General features: G+C 40.3%; 1 protein-coding gene across 12 annotated transcripts in view; it reads left to right on the top strand.

Moving 5' to 3' along the window:
• LOC136876182 (coiled-coil domain-containing protein AGAP005037) overlaps positions 1-25,125 on the top strand; it is a 1,087,707-nt gene that overhangs the window by 243,919 nt on the left and 818,663 nt on the right. The window contains exon 1 of one of the 12 annotated variants that reach the window (XM_067149916.2): positions 16,900-17,050. The exons of 9 other annotated variants lie outside the window; for them this stretch is intronic. In XM_067149916.2, coding sequence (XP_067006017.2) covers positions 17,032-17,050 — 19 coding nt within the window. In that variant the 5' untranslated portion in view covers positions 16,900-17,031. Of the gene's footprint in view, positions 1-16,899; positions 17,051-17,164; positions 17,293-17,507; positions 17,725-25,125 lie in introns of those variants that run through there. 2 more of the 12 variants (XM_067149919.2, XM_067149914.2) reach the window with 2 other exon arrangements.

The raw sequence follows: 25,125 nt of genomic DNA, 5'->3' as shown, positions 1-25,125 counted from the left end.
TACGGCTACATGGGCCGTACCATGTCTCAAACTCTCTCGCTAAAAGTATGTACAGTACCGTACTTTCGGAGAACGCTGCTAGTGGTCTTGACCATGGCGAGTGACTACGGCGCTGGTTGTGAAAAATGAAAATTGGTGCAGAGGTCAGTCAGATGGCTTCAACCAAAATTACTCCCATTCAGCAGCCGAAGTGTGTCACAATCTTGGGTTGATACAGCTTTAATTCATTTGCTTATGATTAAATGTAGGATGAATGATTGAATTAATAAATGAAGCAAAAAAAAAGAGAGATCATTATGCCGTGACAGCAAAGAACATTCTTATTTTTCTTCTTCTTCTAATTCATTTACTTATGATTAAATGTAGGATGAATGATTGAATTAATAAATGAAGCAAAAAAAGAAGAGAGACCATTATGCCGTGACAGCAAAGAACATTCTTATTTTTCTTCTTCTTCTGCTTCTTCTTGTTGGGGTCGCAGGTGCTAACTGTTTCGCACATGTAGACTTGAAACTCGGTTACGCCCGGATGCCCTTCCTGACCCCAACCCTGTGTAGAAGGATGTATACACTATTGCGTATTTCTGTTGTGTCCGGTAGTGTGGTGCGTTGTGTCTCCAAGTCAGGAAAATTAAGCAGATGCGTTTAATATCCATGACCCACCCGGGAATCAACCAAGATCCTCTGAAAAGAAGGCCTCGACGCTAGACATTCAGCCAAGTAGCCGGGCGTGGCGGTAAAGAACTGGAAAATGAAATAATAAGCAGTGAGGATAGAAACTGTGCCGGCTGCCGAAGCCTCTCGCATCCCTCTGGGGCAACCATTAATGACTGACAGATGAAATTATATTGGAGAGTGTCGCTGGAATGAAAGATGACAGGGAAAACTGGTGTACCCCGAGAAAAACTTGTCCTGCCTCCGCTTTGTACAACACAAATCTCACATAGAGTGACCGGGATTTGAACCACGAAACCCAGTGGTGTTAGGCCGGCGCGCTGCCGTCTGAGCCACGGAGGCTTGGTAAAGAACGTGAGTAAAGTCGAAATCGGTCATAACGACCCCGAAGGGGCCACCAATCATCGGTCGTTGTAGGCGATAGTCGCACAAACCGATTTTTTATATGTTGCTGCTAAAAATATCATATCTGTAAATTTCATTGGCTTTCGCTTGAAAATTAGGTCCACTGATCGGCATATTATTTGTTCGTTGCTACTTAAACCATGTAAGGAAAGATTCTTCAATATCTTTCTGTTCGGATGATATGTTCCGCTTGATTTTTAAAGAATATTCTACGAAAAGAGACGGTACTTTCTCTCTGTCCTTCCAAAATTGGAGAAATCATTCAGTTTGGTACACCCAATTCCTTCCCGGTGCTGACATTTGTTTCCCCGTTTTCTAATCGCCATATGTATGTGATATTTCTTCAATATCAAACACTTTCCTTTTTTCTACATCTCCACAGCGGTGCTTGCCTTGACTATTTTTTATTATTTTTATTTAACAGATAAACTGATTTGAAATCTACAACAATAAGCGTTACGTTGTTGTCAGCAATCCCCAACTACGTAACAAACAAAAATCAACAGTGGACGTTATAGCCGATATGTCGTAATAAGCGACGTCGTACTTTACGACTTTTTCAATACAGTGTTTATATAGGATTTAGACGAGACCGTTAGATTTCGCTGTTATGTCCAGTACGTCGTTAAAAGCGATGTCGCCATAAACGGTTTCTCTTGTATATCATAATTTCACCACAGTCCGGTTGCATGGCTAAATGGTTAGCGTGCTGGCCTTTGGTCACAGGGGTCCCGGGTTCGATTCCCGGAAGGGTCGGGAATTTTAACCATAATTGGTTAATTTCGCTGGCACGGGGGATGGGTGTATGTGTCGTCTTCATCATCATTTCATCTTCATCACCCCGCGCAAATCAAAATACCTGCATCTGGCGAGCCGAACTTGTCCTCAGACACTCCCGGCACTAAAAGCCATACGCCATTTCATTTTTTCACCACAAGTCTTGTTTTATGTAATGTATAGTATATCCCACTTATGCGAATATTAATTGTCTAAGTAATTGCCTAGTGTTTTGACTCTTGTACAAGAACTCAAGTATAGGGGCCTATGAATCATCTGGAAAATAATGGGCTACTAACTTTGTTGTGATTATGAATCACCTTGTTCCAGAGGAGGGAAATGCTTTCTGCTGGGCTTGTACTGCAACTGGGAAATCTATAGCTATTGGGTTCTAGACTGTTGTTTAACGAAGATTGATACTACTTCCGAACTGCAGGCGCGAGATTGGGGTACTAAAATCTTTCGCAATGCCCTTATTTCATCGCTTTGCAACAGGGGTGTAGAAGATGTAAGTTACGTTGGGCTGCATATATGATCTACAAAGTAGGTGGGATGAACTTGTCTAAAACAACGATGAAAAATGTCTTGCGCTTTTTTATTGTTAGACATGACGAATGAGGTATTGCAGGTTGTAGAACACGTTCTGAATTTTGTCTTTAGACATAGTTGAAATTGGCTTTCTCATCCAGGAATCTGCTCCTTTTACCTTTTATACATCAGATGTATCATGTTTACCCCCGGCTAACAAAATCATCGATTTCATTTCGACCAAATTTATCAGTTCGAAGAAGTACTACACTGGACTACAGAAGTACTACTATTCCTCTCGAATCACCTTGGGACCTAAATTTTATTTCCAGTTATCGAAATTTTGAGATATAGAGAATACCGTTTTCAAGCACGTATAGCACATAATTGAATCATACGTATATACGGGCTTATACTGAATACTTTATTTTAACAGTTTTTAAAAATATACGAACAAAATCTATTTTACGATATCACTTTAATTATAACCCTTATTATAGTCACCTTTTACAAGACAGGATACAATACATTACAGTAGTAAAACAAAAAACGTACCTCGGTGAACACCTTTGGCACTGTCGGCAGCCCTGAAAATGGTTTCCCGTGGTTTCTCATTTTCACACCAGGCAAATGCTGGGGCTGTACCTTAATTAAGGCCACGGCCGCTTCCTTCCCACTCCTAGCCCTTTCCTGTCCCATCGTCGCCATAAGACGGTGCGACGTAAAGCAACTAGCAAAAAAAAAAAAAAAAAAAAAAAAAGAACACCTTTGGAAGAAATCCGTTTGTCTCTTCTGTTTGTTACTGTTAACCTTTCCTCTCTTCACGTTAAAACTTCTCGTCAATACGACGCAGCCGAGATTCGTAATAGGAGCTTGTCATCCGCGGATTGGAAGGTTGCTCTTGTACGTGACCGGTTATTAATTCACTCTCGAGAAACAGCAAGGCTTCGCCAATTTTCCGATCATTAGAAGATTTAGTTTTTTGGTTCTTGTCATATTAGCTCCCTGCATCACTGAAAACGTTTCTTTACTTGTTAACTGTTCGTCACAAACCACAAATGCCGCATTGCACAGTTAATGTTGGACAAAATTCGAGTTCCAGAGTATTTTTTGCTTCAAGGGAGGAAACGTTTGCTTCGAAATATCGATAGATTCTTGTAAACAAATTTCGAGAAATAGAGAAATACATACACGTGAAGAATAGGACAAACGGCCGGGAAATTGAAGGTAGTTCGAGATACTGAAAATTCGAGTAATGGACGTTCGAGATATCGAAGTTCGAGATATCGAGGTTCGACTGTATTTATAAATCGTGGTGTGTGTGTTTTTTTGATTGGTTGATGCTTGTTGTTTAAAGGGTTCTGACATCTAAGTTATCGTGTTGATAGGCAGTTGGCTTAATAATAATAATAATTATTATTATATAAAAGTCGTATGAAAGATCCTTTCTAAACTTTTTGTTATATCCGAATTTTAAATGTCAAAATGGACAAGTAGGTGTCGCTGCCTTCCAGTATGTAAAGGATCACTTGCGTGAAAAATTTCCGACTACCCGGCTTTTTTTTTTTTTTTTTTTTTTTTTGCTATTGGCTTTACGTCGCACCGACACAGATAGGTCTTATGGCGACGATGGGACAGGAAAGGGCTAGGACTGGGGAGGAAGAGGCCGTGGATTTAATTAAGGTACAGCCCCAGCATTTGCTTGGTGTGAAAATGGGGGAAACCACGGAAAACCATCTTCAGGGCTGACGACAGTGGGGTTCGAACCCACTATATCCCGAATACTGGATACTGGCCGCACTTAAGCGACTGAAGCTATCGAGCTCGGTACCCGGCCTTTTTTTAGCACTTACAGCATTTGATAGGTTGTTAAACAAACAATTATCATTACTTTCATGTACTGCTGCTGTTGCTGCTGGTGACTACGATTATGATGATGATAATAATAATAATAATAATAATAATAATAATAATAATAATAATAATAATGGCCTGTGGCCTCCGGAGAGGCCTGTCTGGTGCAGCTTATTCGAATTGACGCGTGCATTTACGTTGTTTTTTTTTACTCTTCTCATTTAAGACTGAGCACTGTTCCTAGAAAAAACCATAGTAACATGATTTTTAGTGAACTCAAATTGCAACATAGTAACTTAATATTCGGTTAATTTATTTTGCCTCATATTTGAAAATGTCTTCCTTTAAGCTAGTTAGTACATGTATTCTTTAGTTATTACTTTGATATATTATTTATGTTATTGTCCACTCTCTGTTTATCCCATAATTTTTCATCAGTAGCGATCAATTAATTGTATTATTGTTACTCGTCTTATCTCATAAACCGTAACTGATTACCATATTTTAAATTAATGTTGTAAAAGTCTAAAATGTGTATGTAGTTAAGTGTAAGAGAGGGCCAAGAACCCACTTTATAAAAACACACATAAATTAATAAATTAAATAAATAAATAAATAAATAAATAAATAAATAAATAAATAAATAACTGCCAAAAGGACCCAATACGTGGAATGACAGAATATTAATGTGCACACCATGCATACTGTATATGGATCCGTAGAAAGAGTGGAAAAATTTAAATATTTAGATGAATACATACAAATAGGAGGATCAAACAAGGCGTCTAACATAGAACGAACGGAAAACTCCAGAAAGCATACAAACTCACATGATCACATTATAATAAGAAAACCATATTAAGACAGGGTAATTTTAGACACTACAAAACAGTCGTATAACCAGAAGCATAAGAAACGACCACCCGGCATCATATAGACAGAAAACATCGAACATAATATTCTCAGAAAAATATTTGGACCAATACACAGAGATGGCATATGGATGAAACGACCTACCGGAGAGCTCTACCAGCACACTGACAAACTCACAGACATGAACAGGAAATGCAGATTAATTTTCTATGGGCACATACAGAGAATGGACAACAACAGACTTACAAGGAAAATCTTTGATGTAGTAATCAGTTCAAGCAAGAAAACAAATGGGTATCATGAAATAGAGGAAGACTTACGGCAGGTGGGGATCAACAGGCAAATGATAGGAGACAGAAAATAAATCAGAAACAAAATTAGGAATACAAAATTTATAGTACACGAGAAGAATAAGACAGGAACATTGTGGACGGAACAAAGGAAACAGGAGCACAGCCAAAGGATGAAGGGATTTTGGGAAGAGAAGAGGAAGAAGGGAAAGAAGTGAAAATTGTGTCATCGTGAGATATTAGAGTTCATACACTGTCCATAAAGACAAAAATGATATTAATGAATGAATGAATGAAAATAAAATATAAATAAATGAATAAATAAAATACATAAATACAGGTGACCTGCATCTGTGAGGATGGGGTCCTGTCTGTGATGAATTCTAATCATATTGACGGCACACCCATCCAGTCCCCGAGCCATCGGAATTAACCAGTGAAGGTTAATCCCCGAACCGACCGGGAATTGAACGTGGGACCCATTTGACTAACGGCCAGCACGCTAACCATTTAACCGTGGAGGCGGGTATGATGATGACGATGATGATGATGATGATGATGATGATATTTATTTACGTACTTGATCATGATGAACAGCCTCTTAGAACGTTTATGCTCATGAATGTGTGAATTTTATTTCAAGATTTGTGCTGCCGTAGTGTATTCTATGGTGTATGTATCCGTAGTTACTTCTAATTGGGCCTAGAATTCTGAATGAGGGTGTGTATAGTCGTTATAATTACGCCGTGCTATCATTTTCCTCGATTTTCGGGGTAGTAACCAACAAAAGCAATAGCATTACTAGCATCGCTCATACCTCGGTCGCTTCAATATTGTCAAACCGAAGGATGAGACTGAGGCAGATAATGAAAGTAAGAAATTTATTATAGCCCATACTAGGCAACAAAGTGCACTGTAAAGCAAATTTTTAATGGAACCACACACTTTCATCTCCGTAGTTAATAATAATAATAATAATAATAATAATAATAATAATAATAATAAATTATGTACTGTCACGAAAACAGATGAACAATGACCAATGCCTTTGTCCGCACGTTAATGAAGGTAGATCACCACGTACTGGATATACATTATTCAACGTTATTTTTGCTAGTTTTTTTTTTTTTTACAATTGCTTTACGTCACACCGACGGTGGGTTCAAACCCACTGTCTCCCGAATTCAAGCTCACAGCTGCGCACACCCTAACCGCGTAGCCAACTTGCTCGATCAATTAATATTTATTAATAGATTAATCCTGTTGTTTCCCATCTTTAAATTACTTGTTTACTTACCTCTACGAAAATAAAAGGCTAATATACTTCGACCGCTTCCGACACAGCTTCTACCCCCGTCTAAAGCTACGTAACTCCTACCGGAACAAATCAGGTAGAATTTATGACGAAACTGTCGACAATATGCCATATGACCCTATGCGACAGATCATCCGTATACTGGGTTGTGGCCACTTATTGTGTCTCATTCTATGAATATTACGTTTAATTGATTTCACCTTTAACTGAATATACCCTAGTGTAAATTCAAATAATTTATGAGACAGACATCAGACGAAACGAAAGTTAGGATCTTTTAAGGACGATTTCTGTGATAGGGAATGCTAGAATAGAGCAGTGATAAACACACTACACATGGCATTATATAAACGGTGTCTATATAGCTGGATTGACCGAGCAAATGGCCATGCGGTTTGGTTCACGTAGGTGTCATACCGTCACTGTTGCGTCCGTCAAACATTCACTGGTACCCAAAGTTCAGGTTAGAAACTCACAAAACCTGATCTTTTGTTGTCATTTTCCAGTAAGATACAATTAAATGGCGTGTGCTGTATGATATTTATAGCCCTATTCCGGCATGTTCTATTACATCAGTCATCGTCAAATGTGTCGGTTTTTAGACTTCTCTGTATGGTAAACTTATGTTGTGTTAAATCAATGTAGAATTCAAATAAGAATATACTCTTAAAATGATGCACATTAAGTTACAACCACCCGGAATACAGATGGCAGCACTATGTTGTTCACGGACCGAGGGTTCAATACACCATCATCATATCACTTAGGGTTAATGAGTTTTGGCTTTCTTGCTGCCAGTATCTTTTGTCTTGTTTTGCCACTAACGTGCTTTTCTATTAAGCCATCTTTTATCTGAATGCCAGAAGTAACTAGGCCAAGTAGAAAGAATTATTTATTTTCTCCTTTTCATCACATATTTATTTTCTCAGGGATAATCATGAGTAGAGATGGGAATAATAGGCACGAATAGGTTAGAATTCAAAGTGTTTGAACTAGGCGCAAATGTTTTCTACCCGCACGACGGTCCTGCAATTAGATTTGCATAAATATTAGCGATCTGAACTATCAGAACCCCTAAAGTTTATGCAACTCATCTTACACAGTTGTTGAGCGGCTCGATGATACTTGCACCTTGTTCAAATACTTTGCATTCTAACCTATTCGTGCCTATAATTCCCATCTCTAATCATGAGGAATATGCACCGCGGAAAAGAGTTTCTGCTGTAATAAATGCAAAGCTCTGGATTATCTAGTTGAAGGATTTGAAATAGAACTCCTGGCCCTCTGAATCATGGCAGAAGACGGGATGAGCGTGTTCTAATCCAGTTCGCCCGCTTTGCCATCTAGTGGGAAAATGAGAGTCGATCTTTCCTTGACCTGTTTACTTTGCAGAGTACGGAAGAATTGGAACCATCTGCAGTATCTAAAACATGAGAGCTTTATCTTCCTGGTTCCCTCCCCCAACTTTTATTGAACTTAACTTTTAGTGCACTCTGGATGAAAAGGATGGTGTAGATATAAACGTGACCTGATACCGTACCAAGAAGATGGAAACATTTAATTTGTGACCTGATCTTGAACGATGCGGTGCAATGGTCGAATAAGAAAGTTTCTGTCCTTCCAAGATTGATAAATGAAATACATGGTACGTGACGTTGTTTACAGAAGGGGCTGACCAGCCAAGATAGTGAAAGCATGTTCAATTCTCACACATGGACGTTGATAAATTTAGATAAGAATTCTTCAGTTCTAGATAGCCATATAGCCATGAGGTTCGTTTAGCCTGCAACATAAATGAGTTCCATGTTAATTCATGGGGAACTCCGTCCCCTTTAGCCCAAAGAAGGGAATCTTTTACGTCCCACTGTTCTGGCCAGCGGAAAATTAAATCTGCTTTGATTATACTGTATATTTTCAATCTCATAGTTACAATAAATACAGAGTGGTCGGAAATAACGTGAACCGGGTATATGGGTGTTAGAGCGTTGGCCATACTGATAAGTAATTTGAAAACATACGTCGATATATCGCACCGTTGTCACTTTATCAGTTGCTGAAGTTAGCCAATCAGATCGCTTCGCAGCCGATTTCAGAAGGGCTTTGCGAGGCGGTGTTGCTAAATCTGCCCGTGGCTTATGACCGGCTTGAGAGCGCAGAACCAGGTTAACGTAACCATTTTTTTTATTTTACCCGTGACCAGGTTTAACTTAATTTACTCTGAATTTTATTTTAAAGGACATGATGAACGTGATCTGTTTTCTTAAATTTATATCAATGTTCTGTCATAGAACTAGATAAACGTGATCAGTGTCTAAACTGTAATAATGTTGGTTCCACGTCCCACGGAATTCTTCTACGTTTTCTGGAGAAGCCGAGACGCTAGGACTTTGTCCAAAAGGAGTTATTCCATATGGCACTTATATCCATCGACACGAGTCCGTCGTATTTGAGCACCTCCAAATACCACCGGACTTAGCTGGGTCCTAACACGCAAATATGGGCTCAGAAAGCCAGTGGTGACTCAGATTAGCTGTTCAAAATTTAACTTGAAGTTCTACTTAGAGGAGCTAGGTGAACGTGTTAGTTTATCTGGCATCAGTTCTAACGGAAATTATGTTACTTATGTATAGATTTTATAATAACTGTTTCATTTAACTATATATTCATTATGAAATGAAATGAAATGAAATGAAATGAAATGAAATGTCGTATGGCTTTCAGTGCCGGGATATCCCAGGACGGGTTCGGCTCGCCAGGTGCAGGTCTTTCTATTTGACCCCCATAGGCGACCTGCGCGCCGTGATGTGGATGAAATGATGAAGACAACACATACACCCAGCCCCCGTGCCATTGGTTAAAAGGTTAAAATCCTCCGACCCGGCCGGGAATCGAACCCGGGACCCTCTGAACCGAAGGCCACTACGCTGACAGTTCAACCGAGTCGAACTATTCATTATGAAATATCCCTACATATTCGTTGTATTCGTTTAATAACAAAATCATGTAGTGTTCTTGCTCATGTACAAAAGCTTAAAGGTAAACCGTAAAAGAAGTTAGCCAATAACAGTATTAACTCTTGAGCCGAATAATGGTCATCACGATGATTTTAACGATTATCTGTAGACTTCGTCTACTTATTTACAGTTCACTTGTCAGCCAATGAAATTTCTGGCGTTTCTCAGTTAGTGTCTTCTGGCTAAAGAATACAAACTGCCGGGTAAATTTTCATTATTGTTACTATGCGGATAATATGCGCTCCAAATTTATCGAATAAAATTTGCGAAATGACCACTTCTTGGAATCACCTGTTGACCATTTTATCAATGGAACAACGAGTAATTAATTTAAACATTTCGGCACATTATTAGAACAGTTGTCGTCGGTCATGGTTCACTTCTGAGGAAATGGAGCCAAGTCTTCGCGAAGTCTTTGTCTTTTTCACGCCGAGCTGAGTAGCTCAGACGGTAGAGCGCTAGAATTCTGAGCGCAACTAAGCAGATTCGATCCTGTCTCGGTCCGGTGGTGGTTGAAGTTGCCCAAATACATCAGCCTCATGTCGACGACAGATTTACTGGCATGTAAGAAACCTCCCTTGGTACAAAATACCGCCACCTCGGAGTCTTCGAATACTGTAAAAGGTCGCTAGTGAGACGCAAATTATTATTATTATTATTATTATTATTATTATTATTATTATTATTATTATTATTATTATTATTATTACTGGCTCCATGGCTAAATGGTTATCATGTTGGCCTTTGGCCCAGGGTGTCCCGAGTTCGATTCCCGGTCGGATCGAGGATTTTAACCGTCGTTGGTTAATTCCGATTGATCGGGGCTAGGTGTGTGTGTGTCTTCTTCATCATTAGAATTCATCACAGATAGGGCCGCATCCTAATATAGACGCGTAGGTCGCCTAGATGGCTTCAAGGCGAAAGACCTGCATCTGGCCTCTTCGGAGGCAACACGCTTTAATGATGATGATGATGATGATGATTATTATTATTATTATTATTATTATTATTATTATTATTATTATTATTATTATTTCCACCACACGACATATTCTCAAAAGATAATGTTATTCTGACCCGGAAAAGCAGCAATATAAACATACAATTATTACTATTCTTTCTCTGATGTGTTTCTTTTTCTTTCATACTAAGTATTTCATAAACCTGTTTGAAATGCTGAATAATTTCTTAGTCCCTAGTGTGTCATCTGTAATTAATGTAGTAGTTGACGCAAATGCGATGAACAGGGATAACTTGAAAACAATATTCTCTCACCCATGGGTAACTTACGCAGATATCGACCTCGAGTTTTATTATTATTATTATTATTATTATTATTATTATTATTATTATTATTATTATTATTATTATTTTACGATTGTGGTTGTTATTATTATTGCTTGTATGTATAGCTATGAAGTGATCTACATCCATTTAGTATTATTATTGTTTATGTAGTTGAATGATCGTATTGTGTGTGAGGTTATGTCATGAAACTTGTGTTGTATATAGACATTGGTATCAGTTCCGTTAATGTAAATACCTGTAAATTAAATTAATTTATTCTTACCGGTATAGCCTATATAAATTGTAATCCATAATTGTGAATCACACTGAACTTCCAGAATGGTAATAGATGACGAGAACGATTGAGAATATTCCATCCATTGTAAACTGTGTAGGCCCTATTACGCACTCTAGAATTTTCACGAAAATATATTTTGTAATGTAACTTTCTAGATGCCTGGCCAGGCACATATATAAGGGGACGATCTTGACGGTAAAAGTTAGTTAGTTGTTGTTTAGTAGAATTATGCTGCAGCAAGTATATATCCCGGGCTGACATGCAATATTTGCAGTCTCCATATTGGAATACGCAGTCTGCTGTTTTCAACTGGGTTTCAAAGTTGTAACCTCCATATTGAAGTGTTGGCAGTTGTTTTTAATAATGGCGGCTTTGTTGATATTCTCGAAGTGAAGTGTTTCATACCGTGATTATGTGTGTGTTAATTTGTGAATATATGTGAATAAAATTAATATCAACTGACAGCATATCGTGTGTGAGTGTGTGGAACGTTATAGTAACTCTCTTCGTGATAAATAATCTAATCCCATCAAATGATTCAGGGACACTCTTGTTATGTTCTCAGCAAATAGGACGAGACTGCTACATTCTACGAATAGAACATCTGCAATAATACATTCTGTAGACTTACAGTCGATACCCAAATTGCTAGAAAATTACGCCAATAATTTATTTCCGTTTGCAATTTTATCCACCGGATATAAATTGTATTAATCATTTGAAGTTGATATTAGTTAAATTCTAATCCTACGTGACAGAATCATTTATGTAATATAATTTATATTGTTATGTCTGCTCCCATAAATATCTGTGGGTTGCATGCTTGTAATTGACGCCATGTACGGAACCTTCAGCGTGCGAACCAGATGTGAGCTTCGCTGATAATATTATTTCGTATTCCGGAGTTAATTATAGAGCGCTGTTGGTTTGGAAAAGCATTATTAGGTTTGAAGTTTGATGTATCGCAAAATGTTTGTGCATCTGTTAAAGGTATTAAAGACGAACGTTCACTGTTATTTCAAATCAGCAGTCACTAAATTGCATAGCGACAGGGATTATGAGTGAGAGCATGTTATGTTTCAAGACAAAGTAGCAATTAGCGTTAAGTCGATCTCGAAACAGCCTGCCATACTGTAAGTTAAACGGTTATAGGGAGGTACGGGGGGGGAAGGGGGGAGGGGGGGGAGGGCCATTAAACAGTCTCTTCATGTTTTACTTCCATAACGTTTCCGAATGTGCAATTTGGCAAGCATGAGTTTACAGGTCAGGTGAAGTTTGTAAATAATACAATCTTGTGGGAGGAATACGATATGATCATATGTATGTATGTATGTATGTATGTATGTATGTATGTATGTATGTATGTATGTATGTATGTATGTATGTATGTAAGTATGCATGTATGTATGTATGTACTTTGCGACCTCAGCGCAAAGGCTGTTTGGATCCCTAGCCGCTCAGCCATTGACAATCATTGATAGCCTAAGCTTCACTGAAGATGTTTACCAAAGAAAATGAGGAGTGAGGTAGTTACCCGTTGCTTTCCACACCGAACCAGAAGAGACTGAAGAAGGTTAATGATAACAAATGTATTCTAGCCAATAAAAAAAGACATAACTGACTGTAAATACGTCTTCTTCTGTTTCGCGTAGTGCTTTTCCCACACCTGTGGGGTTGTGGGTACTAACCGTGTCGCACTTGCGGATTTGATCCTGTTTTATGGCCGGATGCTTTTCCTGATGACAACCCTAGGTGGAGGAATGAAATCATTATTGCGTGTTTCTGTGGTGATTGGTACTGTGGTGTATTGTCTGAATTTGAAGAGTAGAATATAGGAATAAACACTAACACCCAGTCCCCGAGCGAGAAGAATTAATCAAACGCGATTAAAATTCCGACCTGGCTGGGAATCGAACGCGGCTCGTTCTGAACTAAAGGTCTCAACGCAAACCATTCGACTGTACACACTATATGTAATTAAAAGTCGACTAGGTCGACTATGGTATATTAAACCACAGTATTGGAATTTCTCAAAATAAAGTGATATGATGCACGAAGATCAGATTAGGAAATGCGTTTGCCTCTCCGCCCCACTAACAGGGAATGAATTCTTACAAGGAGTATTTTAATATTGTTACTTGGTCATCAAACAAGGACAATACTAGGATAGCGCTTCTGAGGGAATAAATTTATTCACTTAAAACGAAGATGTGAAACTTAGAAGTAATGTGTTATAGGAGAATTTTGAAGGCTTTATGGGTAAATCGGACCACAAATGATGATAAAATGAAACTGGTGAGAGGAGTACGATTTGGCTCAATTTGACCACGAGAAAAGGGAGATTGATAGGGCACAACTTCAGATATCGCATATGTCGCATATATTGAGATATACGTCGAATCGACACAAACAGGTCTTACGGCGACGATGGGATAGGAAAGGGCCATGAGTGGGAAGGAAGCGGCCGTGGTCTTAATTAAGATACAGTACCTCAAGTGACAGAGCGCTGGCCTTCTGAACCCAACTTGGTATTATTATTATTATTATTATTATTATTATTATTATTATTATTATTATTATTATTATTATATAAATAGTCATCATCATCATCATCATCATCTGTTTACCCTCCAGGTTCGGTTTTTCCCTCGGACTTAGCGAGGGATCCCACCTCTACCGCCTCAAGGGCAGTGTCCTGGAGCTTCAGACTCTTGGTCGGGGGATACAACTGGGGAGTATGACCAGTACCTCGCCCAGGCGGCCTCACCTGCTATGCTGAACAGGGGCCTTGTGGAGGGATGGGAAGATTGGAAGGGATAGGCAAGGAAGAGGGAAGGAAGCGGCCGTGGCCTTAAGTTAGGTACCATCCCGGCATTCGCCTGGAGGAGAAGTGGGAAACCACGGAAAACCACTTCCAGGATGGCTGAGGTGGGAATCGAACCCACCTCTACTCAGTTGACCTCCCGAGGCTGAGTGGACCCCGTTCCAGCCCTCGTACCACTTTTCAAATTTCGTGGCAGAGCCGGGAATCGAACCCGGGCCTCCGGGGGTGGCAACTAATCACGCTAACCACTACACCACAGAGGTGGACTTATATAAATAGTTATTGGTTATTTCTAGTCCCAGTAACTACTTTTGCGGTTTCTGTAGTCGTACGCGTCAGTAAATCAGTAAATCTCCCGACAAGAGGCTGAACACCTCAGCGTCTAGGACCACCAAAAAATATCTAGTCGGATATAAAATATTATTATTATTATTATTATTATTATTATTATTATTATTATTATTATTATTATTATTATTATTATTATTAAAAAACTCGTATGTTAGGCGCGCACGTTGACTAAGTGTTCAAATACACCTAACTCGTGTCACTCGAGATAATGGTGCGCATAAGATTTCCTGTGAGACAAAATTTCGGCACTTCGACGTCCCTGTGATCCATAGAAGTAGTTAGTGGGGCATTAAACCAATAACGCTATTAATGGCATGTTTAAAATTGTCCTACATTGTCCTAAGGAGGTCTGGAGATTTCCATTTAGAAGAGTAATTTAACTTGCCAGTAAATCTATGTTGACTCTTTTAACAGAAAGCAAACAGGTCCTTGGCTGCCAAGATGACTGTTGCCCGGCAAAATTGTTTGCAGATAATGGAGTTCCACTTGGTCCGACTCGTTGGCTGAATGGTCAGCGTACTGGCCTTCGGTTCAGAGGGTCATGGGTTCGATTCCCGGCCGGGTCGGTTATTTTAATCGCTTCTGATTAATTCTTATCGCTCGAGGACTGGATGCATGTGACCGTCCCAACACTGTCCTCATAATATTCAGACAACATACCACACTACCAACCACCACAGAAACACACAATAGTGATTACATCCCTCCATATAGGGTTGGCGTCAGGAAGGGCATCGGGATGTAAAACAGGGCCAAATCCACATGTGCTACTCAGTTCCCACCAGCGACTCCACAGGTGTGGGGAAAAAGCGGTAGCGAAAGAAGAAGAAGACTGAAGTTCCACTTGGTCAACATAACGACATCCTCAGCCATAAGCTTGACTTCTTCACCGGCTCCACTACCTCTCCTATCAACAGCTCTTCATTTACTGTGAGCTTGCATTCAGGTGATGGTTTGTTCGAACCCCACCTTTGGAAGCACTGAAGTTGAACTTGCACCTTAATTAAGTCCACGGCTGCTCTCTTCCCATTTCTAGCCGATAACCTTCGATTTGTTAGTGCAACATTAAACCACAAGCAAAAAGTGCAACTGACTTGGTTTCATGAGACTGAGTAAATCTTGTTCCAGAATTGCAATCACTGGACAAGCCAACAATCAAGGCGGGCACGTTACCCTACATCACGGTGCTGGTATTCATACACTCTTAAATTCAACGGACTACGGAGATGCCTGGCTGAGCGGCTCCGACTGTGTAGTGTTGGCCTTCTGAGCCCAAGTTGGGGGTTCGATTCCATCTCAGCCCAGTTGTATATGATGGTGTCTTCTGTCGGCACGTAAAATAACTCCTAGGGACAGACTTGGGGCACCTCGGCGTCTTCCGAAAATCATAAAAGAGGATAGTAGGATTAATGACTCTTCTGAGGTTTGAGCCCACAGTCCTTAATAGCTAAGCAGCTGTGCTACACACCAAGCCTATGTACAGTAAGCAGAAGAGAATATAGTCTCACGTGTACTGTATGTCGTTACTCGTAGCACGTGGATGAGCGTAATGTCCGCGAGTAATTGGATTGAAATCTCATTGCATCCCGCCAGTGATTGGAATCTGTCCTTCTCCCCATTCTGCTTGAACTATCGCGGTCCTCGCCCCACCAATCCTGAAACACACCCGGAGACTTGGCTTATGATAGCGATATGACAGCGTATCATATAATCGGTCTTTTGTTAAGTTCTTGGAAACATAATAGACTCATAACAACACCCTATGTCCTGCTCACAAATTATTGTTTCGAATAGAAATTACATGTTGTTTGCCGTTTCGATCGTTAAATGAATCCTGATTAATTTCTCGCTACAGCACGCAATACATTATACCATCGAAATTGTATTTTTTTTTTGCTAGGGGCTTTACGTCGCACCGACACAGATAGGTCTTATGGCGACGATGGGATAGGAAAGGCCTAGGAGTTGGAAGGAAGCGGCCGTGGCCTTAATTAAGGTACAGCCCCAGCATTTGCCTGGTGTGAAAATGGGAAACCACGGAAAACCATCTTCAGGGCTGCCGATAGTGGGATTCGAACCTACTATCTCCCGGATGCAAGCTCACAGCCACGCGCCTCTACGCGCACGGCCAACTCGCCCGGTGAAATTGTATTTAATGTTCATTTCACGATTGAGTGCATGAGTAAGTAACTGAATTACTTTTATATCAATAGAGGGAAAATGTTTCGCTGAATTCTTGAATTCAATTCAGCTAGATTAATAAATTGAGTATTGAGCATAATGTTGGAAGGGTAGTAATAATTATTGTTTATTTCGATAAATGTCATTTGCTCGTGAAGTTGATCAGGACTCTCCGTAGATGGCTCTGTCGTTAGTCACTACTACCGCTCGCGACGGGACTCAGACGAACTGCTTGAATTGAATTATGGGCACGCCACGCCCCATTCTTGTGTGCTGCTCGTGCTATGTCTGGAAATGTGCTGTGTTATGTTGCGATTGAGTGGGTATTATCGGCACTAGCGCTGTAGTTATGACTTAAACATGTCGGAGAAAGACAGCCGTAAGTATTATCAAAAGTTTTGAGTGAGTTTTAAAATAGAGGATTCTATTTTTACTCCACTTGTGTCTTGTGTTGAGCGCTAGTGCTCTCTGTCGGTTTACTCTTAGAACTGCTTGGATATTGATTATTTCGTCCAGCGGCGGAAAATCTTTTATACTTCTGTATGATTTCTATATGGGAACAACACGATCTAAGTGGGTACACGGTTTTTTAAACTAAAGTGGATATCGGTTTTGAGTAAGGTAAGCTTTTCTTCTGCTATTTTCTTGAAGCAGAAAATGTGTGAGTGTGTGTGTTTAGTGGTGTTGTCCGTACTAAAAAAGACATACAGTTTGCATGACGGTCTTCATTTAATTAATTCAATTTCTTGTGGTTGGATTTAATTAAGTTTAAAGGTCAAGACAGTAGAATTTCCTGCTGTTGGTAGTAGCAGGGTGGAGTGGAGACTGTACATGTGGAGGAACGCGTGTCGACAGCTCGCTTCACGTGCACTCGGTAATGGAGGGTGGTGTACGGTTAGTTCCGATGTACTTGTGGTGAAGTGTGTTATCGTGGAGGGCGCCAGACATTGACCTGACCCGCGACCTGTCCTCGTCGATAACAGTGATACTCCCATAGCCACAGGATGTTCCCTACACCTTGTCTTCTATCAGGCTCCTTGGATTGTCGGCCTGGTAAGATCCTACACATTCTCTAAATTTCGTCCAGATTTTAAAAATTAAAAATAAACAAATTTTAATTATAGAATATTTAATATTGTTAAATTGTGACTCAAAGTACTTTAAATACTTCGGTGATGTAATTAGGTTCGATTCATGACACGCAATTTTTGATATTTTGGACCCGGATTCTTCCAAGAATTCTAAAAATTGAGAAATGGGAAGGAGCTAAGTAAAATATATTTAACAAACTCATCACATTTTTTGGGAACGAGCCAGACAAGATAATGTTATATATCTCCACTTTTCGACTAGGTACCGGAAGAAACTTGTACGATGATGTTAAATTAATTCGCTTCATCAGTTGTTTTTGTTTTTTGTTAGTATTTCTAGAGACTTACAAAAACGTAAATAAGGCAAAACATTCATCTGATCTCTCAGACGTTTGGAGCAAGAAGTCTTTCCAGAGCTTTTTATTTTAATTTCAGCCAGCCATAAAAAAAAGTGCCGGCCCCGCGGTGTAAGGTTTGCATGCCTGCCTCATTCCCGAAGACTCCGGGTTCGATTCCCGGCCAGGTCAGGGATTTTTACCTTGGTCTGAGGGCTGATTCTAGGTCCACTCAGCCTACGCGATTACAATTAAGGAGGTATCTGACGGTGAGATAGCGGCCCCGGTTTAGGAAGCCAAGAATAACGGCCGAAAGGATCCGTCGTGCTGACCACACGACACCTCGTAACTGCAGGCCTTCGGGCTGAGCAGCGGTCGCTTGGTAGGTTATGATTCTTCGGGGCTGTTGTGCCATGGGGTTTGGTTTGATTAAAATATTGTGCGATATTAAAGTATTCTGATTTTTCCCTAAACTGAATATGAATGGAAAATCTCGTGAAGTAAATTGTCCCAAGGTATTTATAATTGCACGATCCGCTGAAATGTAATAGTGTGAATGCCGTACGGAATGATGGAAAGTTCGAAAATGTGTGTGAGATGCCTGGTTTATGTTAGGGTAGGGTAGGTACCAGGGAGAAGTTTCGGTTTAAGCACAGCTAGCAGCGTAATGAATGTAGGAAGTAAGAGCCATTATTTCATTATGATGTATTGACAAGTGACAGTGAAGTAATATTCTGCCTACATTATTGGCACCGATAAGGTAGTCGTTATTCAGTTCATAAAAGTATCATATATAAATGCAGTTATTTTACCACCGAGCGAGTTGGCCGTGCGATTAGGTGCGCGCAGCTGTGAGCTTGCATCCGGGAGATAGTGGGTTCGAACCCCACTGTTGGCAACCCTAAGAATGGTTTTCCGTTGTTTCCCATTTTCACACCAGGTGAATGCTAGGGCAGTACCTTAATTAAGGCCACGGCCGCTTCCTTCCCCCAGGACCGATGATCTTAGATGTTAGGCCCCTTTAAACAACAAGCATCATCATCATCATCATCATCATCATCATCAAGCTTCCTTCCCACTCCTAGGTTCTTCCTATCCCATCGTCGCCAAAGACCTATCTGTGTCCGTGCGACATAAAACAAATTGAAAAGAAGGTTATTTTACCCACCTGTCTTCATTCTAGACGTTCCTAAATAGTAGAAAATATTATCGATTTCGTTAACTTTCCATTTACGCTTTCTTCTTCTTCTTTGTTGTTCACAGCTCTTCGTAAATTAGATTATCGGTGGCGGACTGAACGTTGCGCGCCCTTGACCACAGACATTGTTTCAACAACCTTGATGTGTCTGCGTGATATGTTTTAAGGTTCCTATAGTTATAATCCTTCCCTTTCATTCCTTTCACCATTGATATATTTTATACTGCATTTTCAGCATCCAGAAACTTTCAAGCAGCGAGGCCTCTTCCCAGTATACCGTATTGTGGTAGAATGTTGCCGGAGGGCCGTGTCGAGAGGGATGAGCCAAATGAAAGAAAGTACAGTCCGCTCTTCTGATAAAAGAGTGCTCTTGCCTGCGGTGTACACACCCTTCTAGCATCACAGCACTACTCTGTAGTTTTACTCTATATGCTCTGTTGTTCGACCTTAACTTTCATTGAATTATTTACATTCATAAGGGATGCTTGCCTTATTATGTTGATATGTGCATACCGTTTTTTTTTCAGCCGTTCAGAGTGAGTGATTTTCTGACTAGATCTCAACAAAGAAAAGTTACATCTTCTGGAGTTCTTAGATTGAATGCTGGCACTAATAGCGGGCATCGTGGGCACCACACGTCAGGAGAATACTGAAATAGCAGCCTGAATAACTTCAGCATGCACTCAGCTATAAACTCCCACATAGAACAGATTTCCGGTCTTGATTGCCCGCGCGTACACACATACTGCATACCACCACCACAATCACTAATGCACTACGCCGATTATCAGAGATATCCGAAGTTTAGATATGAATCAGCCTCAACAGCTCTTTTGCTGTTGGTTGCTTTCGTAGCGTTAGGGTGCTCTTGGTAATATAATTGTATGCCGGTGGAGGCATTTGGCTTCAGACGGTGTCAGTACATTTTAAAGAACTACTTGGTGCAAAGATTCGACAGTTCGATGTCTTTTTAAACGTACTTCTAATACATGTAATTATTATTATTATTATTATTATTATTATTATTATTAGTAGTAGTAGTAGTAGTAGTAGTAGTAGTACCGAGCGAGTGGCCGCTTGGTTTAGGGCACGTAGCTGTCAGCTTGCAGTTGGGAAAGAGTGGGTTCGAAACCCAATGTCGGCATCTTTGAAGATTGTTTTCCGTGCTTTTCCATTTTCACACCAGGCAGATCCTGAGGCTGCACCTTAATGAAGGCATGGACCCTTTTTTCCCACTTCCCTGTCCCATCGTCGCCATAAGACTATCTGTGTCGGTGCGACGTAAAGCTTATTATTATTATTATTATTATTATTATTATTATTATTATTATTATTATTATTATTATTATTATTATTGTCTGATTCCTTTATGATTGGTCAGCGTTGAGACCTTTGGTTCAGTGGGTCCTGGGTTCACTTCCCGACCGGGTTGGGGATTTTAATCGCGTCTGATTAATTTTTCTGTCTCGGGAACTGGTTGTTTATCTTTTTCCCAACATTCTCCTGTTCATATTCAGACAACACACCACACAACTAACCACCACAGAAACATGCAATAGTGATTTCATTCCTCCAAACGGGGTTGGCATTAGGAAGGGCATCCTGCCGTAAAACAGTGTCAAATCCACATGTGCTACATAGTTTGTACCCGCGAACCCACAGATTTGGGAAAAACGATAGAATTATTATTATTATTATTATTATTATTATTATTATTATTATTGTTGTTGTTGTTGTTGTTGTTGTTGTTGTTGTTGTTGTAGTGTATGTATCATATTTTAGAAGCGTGACACATGTATAGCAGGAAATAAACTACATGTGATTGTTTCACTTCCCTTGAGAAGTTTAAAAGTTAAAATTTCAGCCTACCTGAGAATATCGCGGCTTTCAATTGATACCTCGAAGCAAAGTCCCTGAAAGCTAACAGTGGTGTATAGTTCCTGTTGGATGTTGAGTACTGATGAACCGATGTCAAATTAATACCTTTATGGATCCATTCCTACTATTAGCTACCCTTACAACGGCTTACCGCTATTTCATTTCCATGAGGGTTGATGATGATGACGACGACGACGATGATGATGATGATGATGATGATGATGATGCTTGTTGTATAAAGGGGCCTAACATCTAAGGTCATCGGCCCTTCATGACCTAGATGTTAGGCCCCTTTAAACTACAAGCATCATCATTATCATTTCCATGATAATGCTAGGAGTGGTATGTTTCCTAAGACTGGCGCCAATTTCCTTCCTTAACACAGCCACAGAGAATTGCATGAGCCTCGTTAGCTCATTAATAGTAATGTCATCGATTTTATTGCCCCATTCATTCATTTTACGGTTTTGGAGACCCCGAGGTGCCGGAAATTTATCACTCGCTTTTCTGTACCACAAAAAATGTGCCGCCACAAGGCTGGCGTATTCGAGCACCTTCAAATACTACCGGATTAAACCAGGATCGAACCCCTAACTAGGGCTCAAAATGCCGGCACTCTACCATCTCAACCACTCAGCCTGGTATATCCTTGTCAGTTCAAGACCTTACTGTATATGGCACGTTATAAGCGGCGAGGGAGTCTGATCTAGAGGATTAAAATCTGAACTCTTGCCACCTTTTCAACTGCTGTGTCGGCAGTAGTGGGTGGTCCAGCGTTCCTAGTATACATGAGTCGTAGGCCTATACAGTGTGCAGTCTGCAAATTAATGAGAAAGCATGGTCTTCATTCCCAGTCGGAATGAATGGAGTGAATTACTGACGAATCTGTAAATCACGCTGCTTCTCATGGATTTAATGTCATATAAATGAATACCTATTATAGCTCTGGACACAATCTAAAGTGAAGAATTATGTCAGAACAGACCTTGTTAAATTATCATCATCGCAGCCACTAACAAGGACATATTAAATAAATAAATAAATAAATAAATAAATAAATAAATAAATAAATAAATAAATAAATAAATAAATGCGTTCTTTAATGTTTACCCTTCTTTTGTGGCCCCTCCGAATGAACTGTATACATATTTGTAGATGATGATGATGAGTGCAATTGAGCTTCAGGTATCGTGGATGATGGTCTACTGACAGCACAGGGCTTCGGTACCTGCCGTTAATAACATTTTAATACCGTAGCTGCTAACTTGTCTTTAGCATGAGCTAGCTCCTAAAATATCTTCAAGAGGCCGAGATAACTCGTTCAAGACTCTAAGAACATGTCTTAAATTATTTACAGAGCCGGATATATGACGTTGGGCATCCTAGACAGCAGTTAAAAGTAAAGCTAGTGTGTTTTTATAAATAATAATAGTAAATTTTTTTACTGTGAGCCAAAATTATAATTTTATATATTTCGTTATGCATTGCCCGCTGTTGCAAATTTCAGCTGAGGAAAGTTTTGTAAATAATAATAATAATAGCCTTCTTAGGAAATTATTACCGGGTGAGTTGCGCGTGTCGTTAGCGGCGCGCAGCTGTGAGCTTGTGTCCGGGAGATAGTGGGTTCGAACCCCACTGTCGGCAGCCCTGAATATGGTTTTCCGTGGTTTCCCATTTTCACACCAGGAAAATGCTGGAGTTATACCTTAATTAAGGCCACGGCCACTTCCTTCCCATTTCTAGCCCATTCCTCTCCCATTGTCGCCCTAAGACCTATCTGTGTCGGTGCGACGTAAAGCCAATTGAAAGAAAAGAAGAAGAATAAATTATTTCTATTTCTTATTTGTCTTCTCTGGACATTAATTAGTTTGAACAGAAATCTTATTACAGCCTTATGAACCGGAAAACGATCTTTCCCCTGAGTTCGATGTGTATATTACAACTCACTGCTAGTCTGGCTCTACTTTGTTTCGTAAGACAGCATTTGAAGCCATCCCTTTGATATTTCATATTTGTATATTGGCATGTTGTATTGAATTTCTGCACCTCCTCCTGCCAGTTAGTAGCGTTCACTGTATTTCGCGAGAATATTAATTTTGTTAAAAGTTTACTTTTTATTCAGTCACAGCAAAAGCAAAAGGCAAAGAAGGGTTCTTTCGGTACGGACCGAGAATGCCCTTGGAGGAGTGGAAATTAAGGGCTTGCAGTATTTGTAATCTCGATACCAAGTGGGATGGTTGGTTATCCCTATGTCCAGCCATTTTTGCTCCCAGCAAATAACCTGGTACTCATTTCTGCACTAGGCTGAGTGAACTTCAGGGGCATTGCCTCTCCAAAAGTAAAAGTCTGTTTTCTAAATGTTTGACCTTCTAAAGGGGAATTGAAACCACGTGCTTTTGAGTGAACATAGCACGCCTGTACTCTCTGGAGTAGGCAGCCCCTTATACAATCATAGATGCTCGAAAATTGATCAGTGCCCCCCAGTGTCACTCTGACATCTTAAGCTGGAATTCACTTACGATGAGGATAGTTCCTCTCCACACTTCCACCACCAACAGCGCGCGGTCAGCCAACCACATACCGGTGGTGCTCGATGCTGGTTAACTTCTGACATCTAACGAGATCCAGTATTTCAGCATGAATATCACCGAGCGAGTTGGCTACGCGGTTTGAGTCACGTTGCTGCTACCTTGTATTCAGGAGAAGCTAGGTTCGAAACTCACGTCGGCAGCCCTGAAAATGATTTTCCGTAGTTTCTCAAATTCGCACCAGTCGAATGCTGGGTCTGTACCTTAATTAAGGCTACGGCGGCTTCCATTGCACTTCTAGCCCTTTGCTGTCATAGTCGCCATAAGAGCTGACTGTGTCGGTTTGTAATTTATACTTTCAGATTCTTTCAATAATACCCTCGGCTTCTTGGTTGAACGGTCAGCTTAGTGAACTTCGTTTTGGAGAGTCTTGGGTTCAATTCCCATTGAGGCCTGGGAGTTTAGCCGAGTCTTATTATTTCCCGTGGCTCAAATATTGGGCCTCTTTGTACATCTTAATACACAGTTCTTAATATATACACAGCACAGCACACCACACTAACAACCGAGCTTGATAGCTGCAGTCGCTTAAGTGCGGCCAGTATCCAGTAATCGGGTGATAGTGGGTTCGAACCCCACTGTCGGCTGCCCTGAAGATGGTTTTCCGTGGTTTCATATTTTCACACCAGGCAAATGCTGGGGCTGTACCTTAATTAAGGCCACGGCCGCTTCCTTCCCCTTCCTAGGCCTTTCCTATCCCATTGTCGCCATAAGATATATCTGGGTCGGTGCAACGTAAAGCAAATAGCAACAAAATAAAAAAAATAAAAACACCTCACTACCAACCACCACAGAAACACACAGTAGGGTTGTCGTAGGGAAAGGCATCTGACTGTAACACTGGACCAAATCCGCATGTATTGCCACTCTAAATAATTGAGAAAAGGTGGGAAGAAGAAGCCCTTTCCAGTAATATCACTTTCCCGTCGAAATTGTTGAAGTTTAGTTGAAGGAAATGTTCAAGACTCACTTGAATAGCGCCTTTTTTAAGGTGTACCGAGCTAGTTGGCCGTGAGTTTAGGGTCGCGCAGCTGTGAGCTTGCATTTGGAGATAGTGGGTTCGATCCTAACCCCTACTCTCGGCAGCCCTGACGATGCATTTCCGTGGTTTCCCATTGACACCGGGCAGATACTGGAGCTGTACCTTAATTAAGGCCACGGTCGCTTCCTTCCCATTACTAGGCATTTCCTATCCCATCGTCGCCGTAAGACCTATCTGTGTCGGTGAGAAAAAACTTATCCACGTTATTCCCTTTACACACGCAGAGAACCTTTTCATAGATAATCCAGTGATCCAAAATGTAGGGTATAACCTTATCATCAAGAAGGACGCTTTTCGTAAAATCCAAGGTGATGATTACACA

The sequence above is a fragment of the Anabrus simplex genome, chromosome 6, assembly GCF_040414725.1.
Source record: "Anabrus simplex isolate iqAnaSimp1 chromosome 6, ASM4041472v1, whole genome shotgun sequence".
Classification (NCBI taxonomy): Eukaryota; Metazoa; Arthropoda; class Insecta; order Orthoptera; family Tettigoniidae; genus Anabrus; species Anabrus simplex.
The sequence above is the reverse complement of the archived record's forward strand: the minus strand, read 5'-3'. Positions and strand labels throughout refer to the sequence as shown.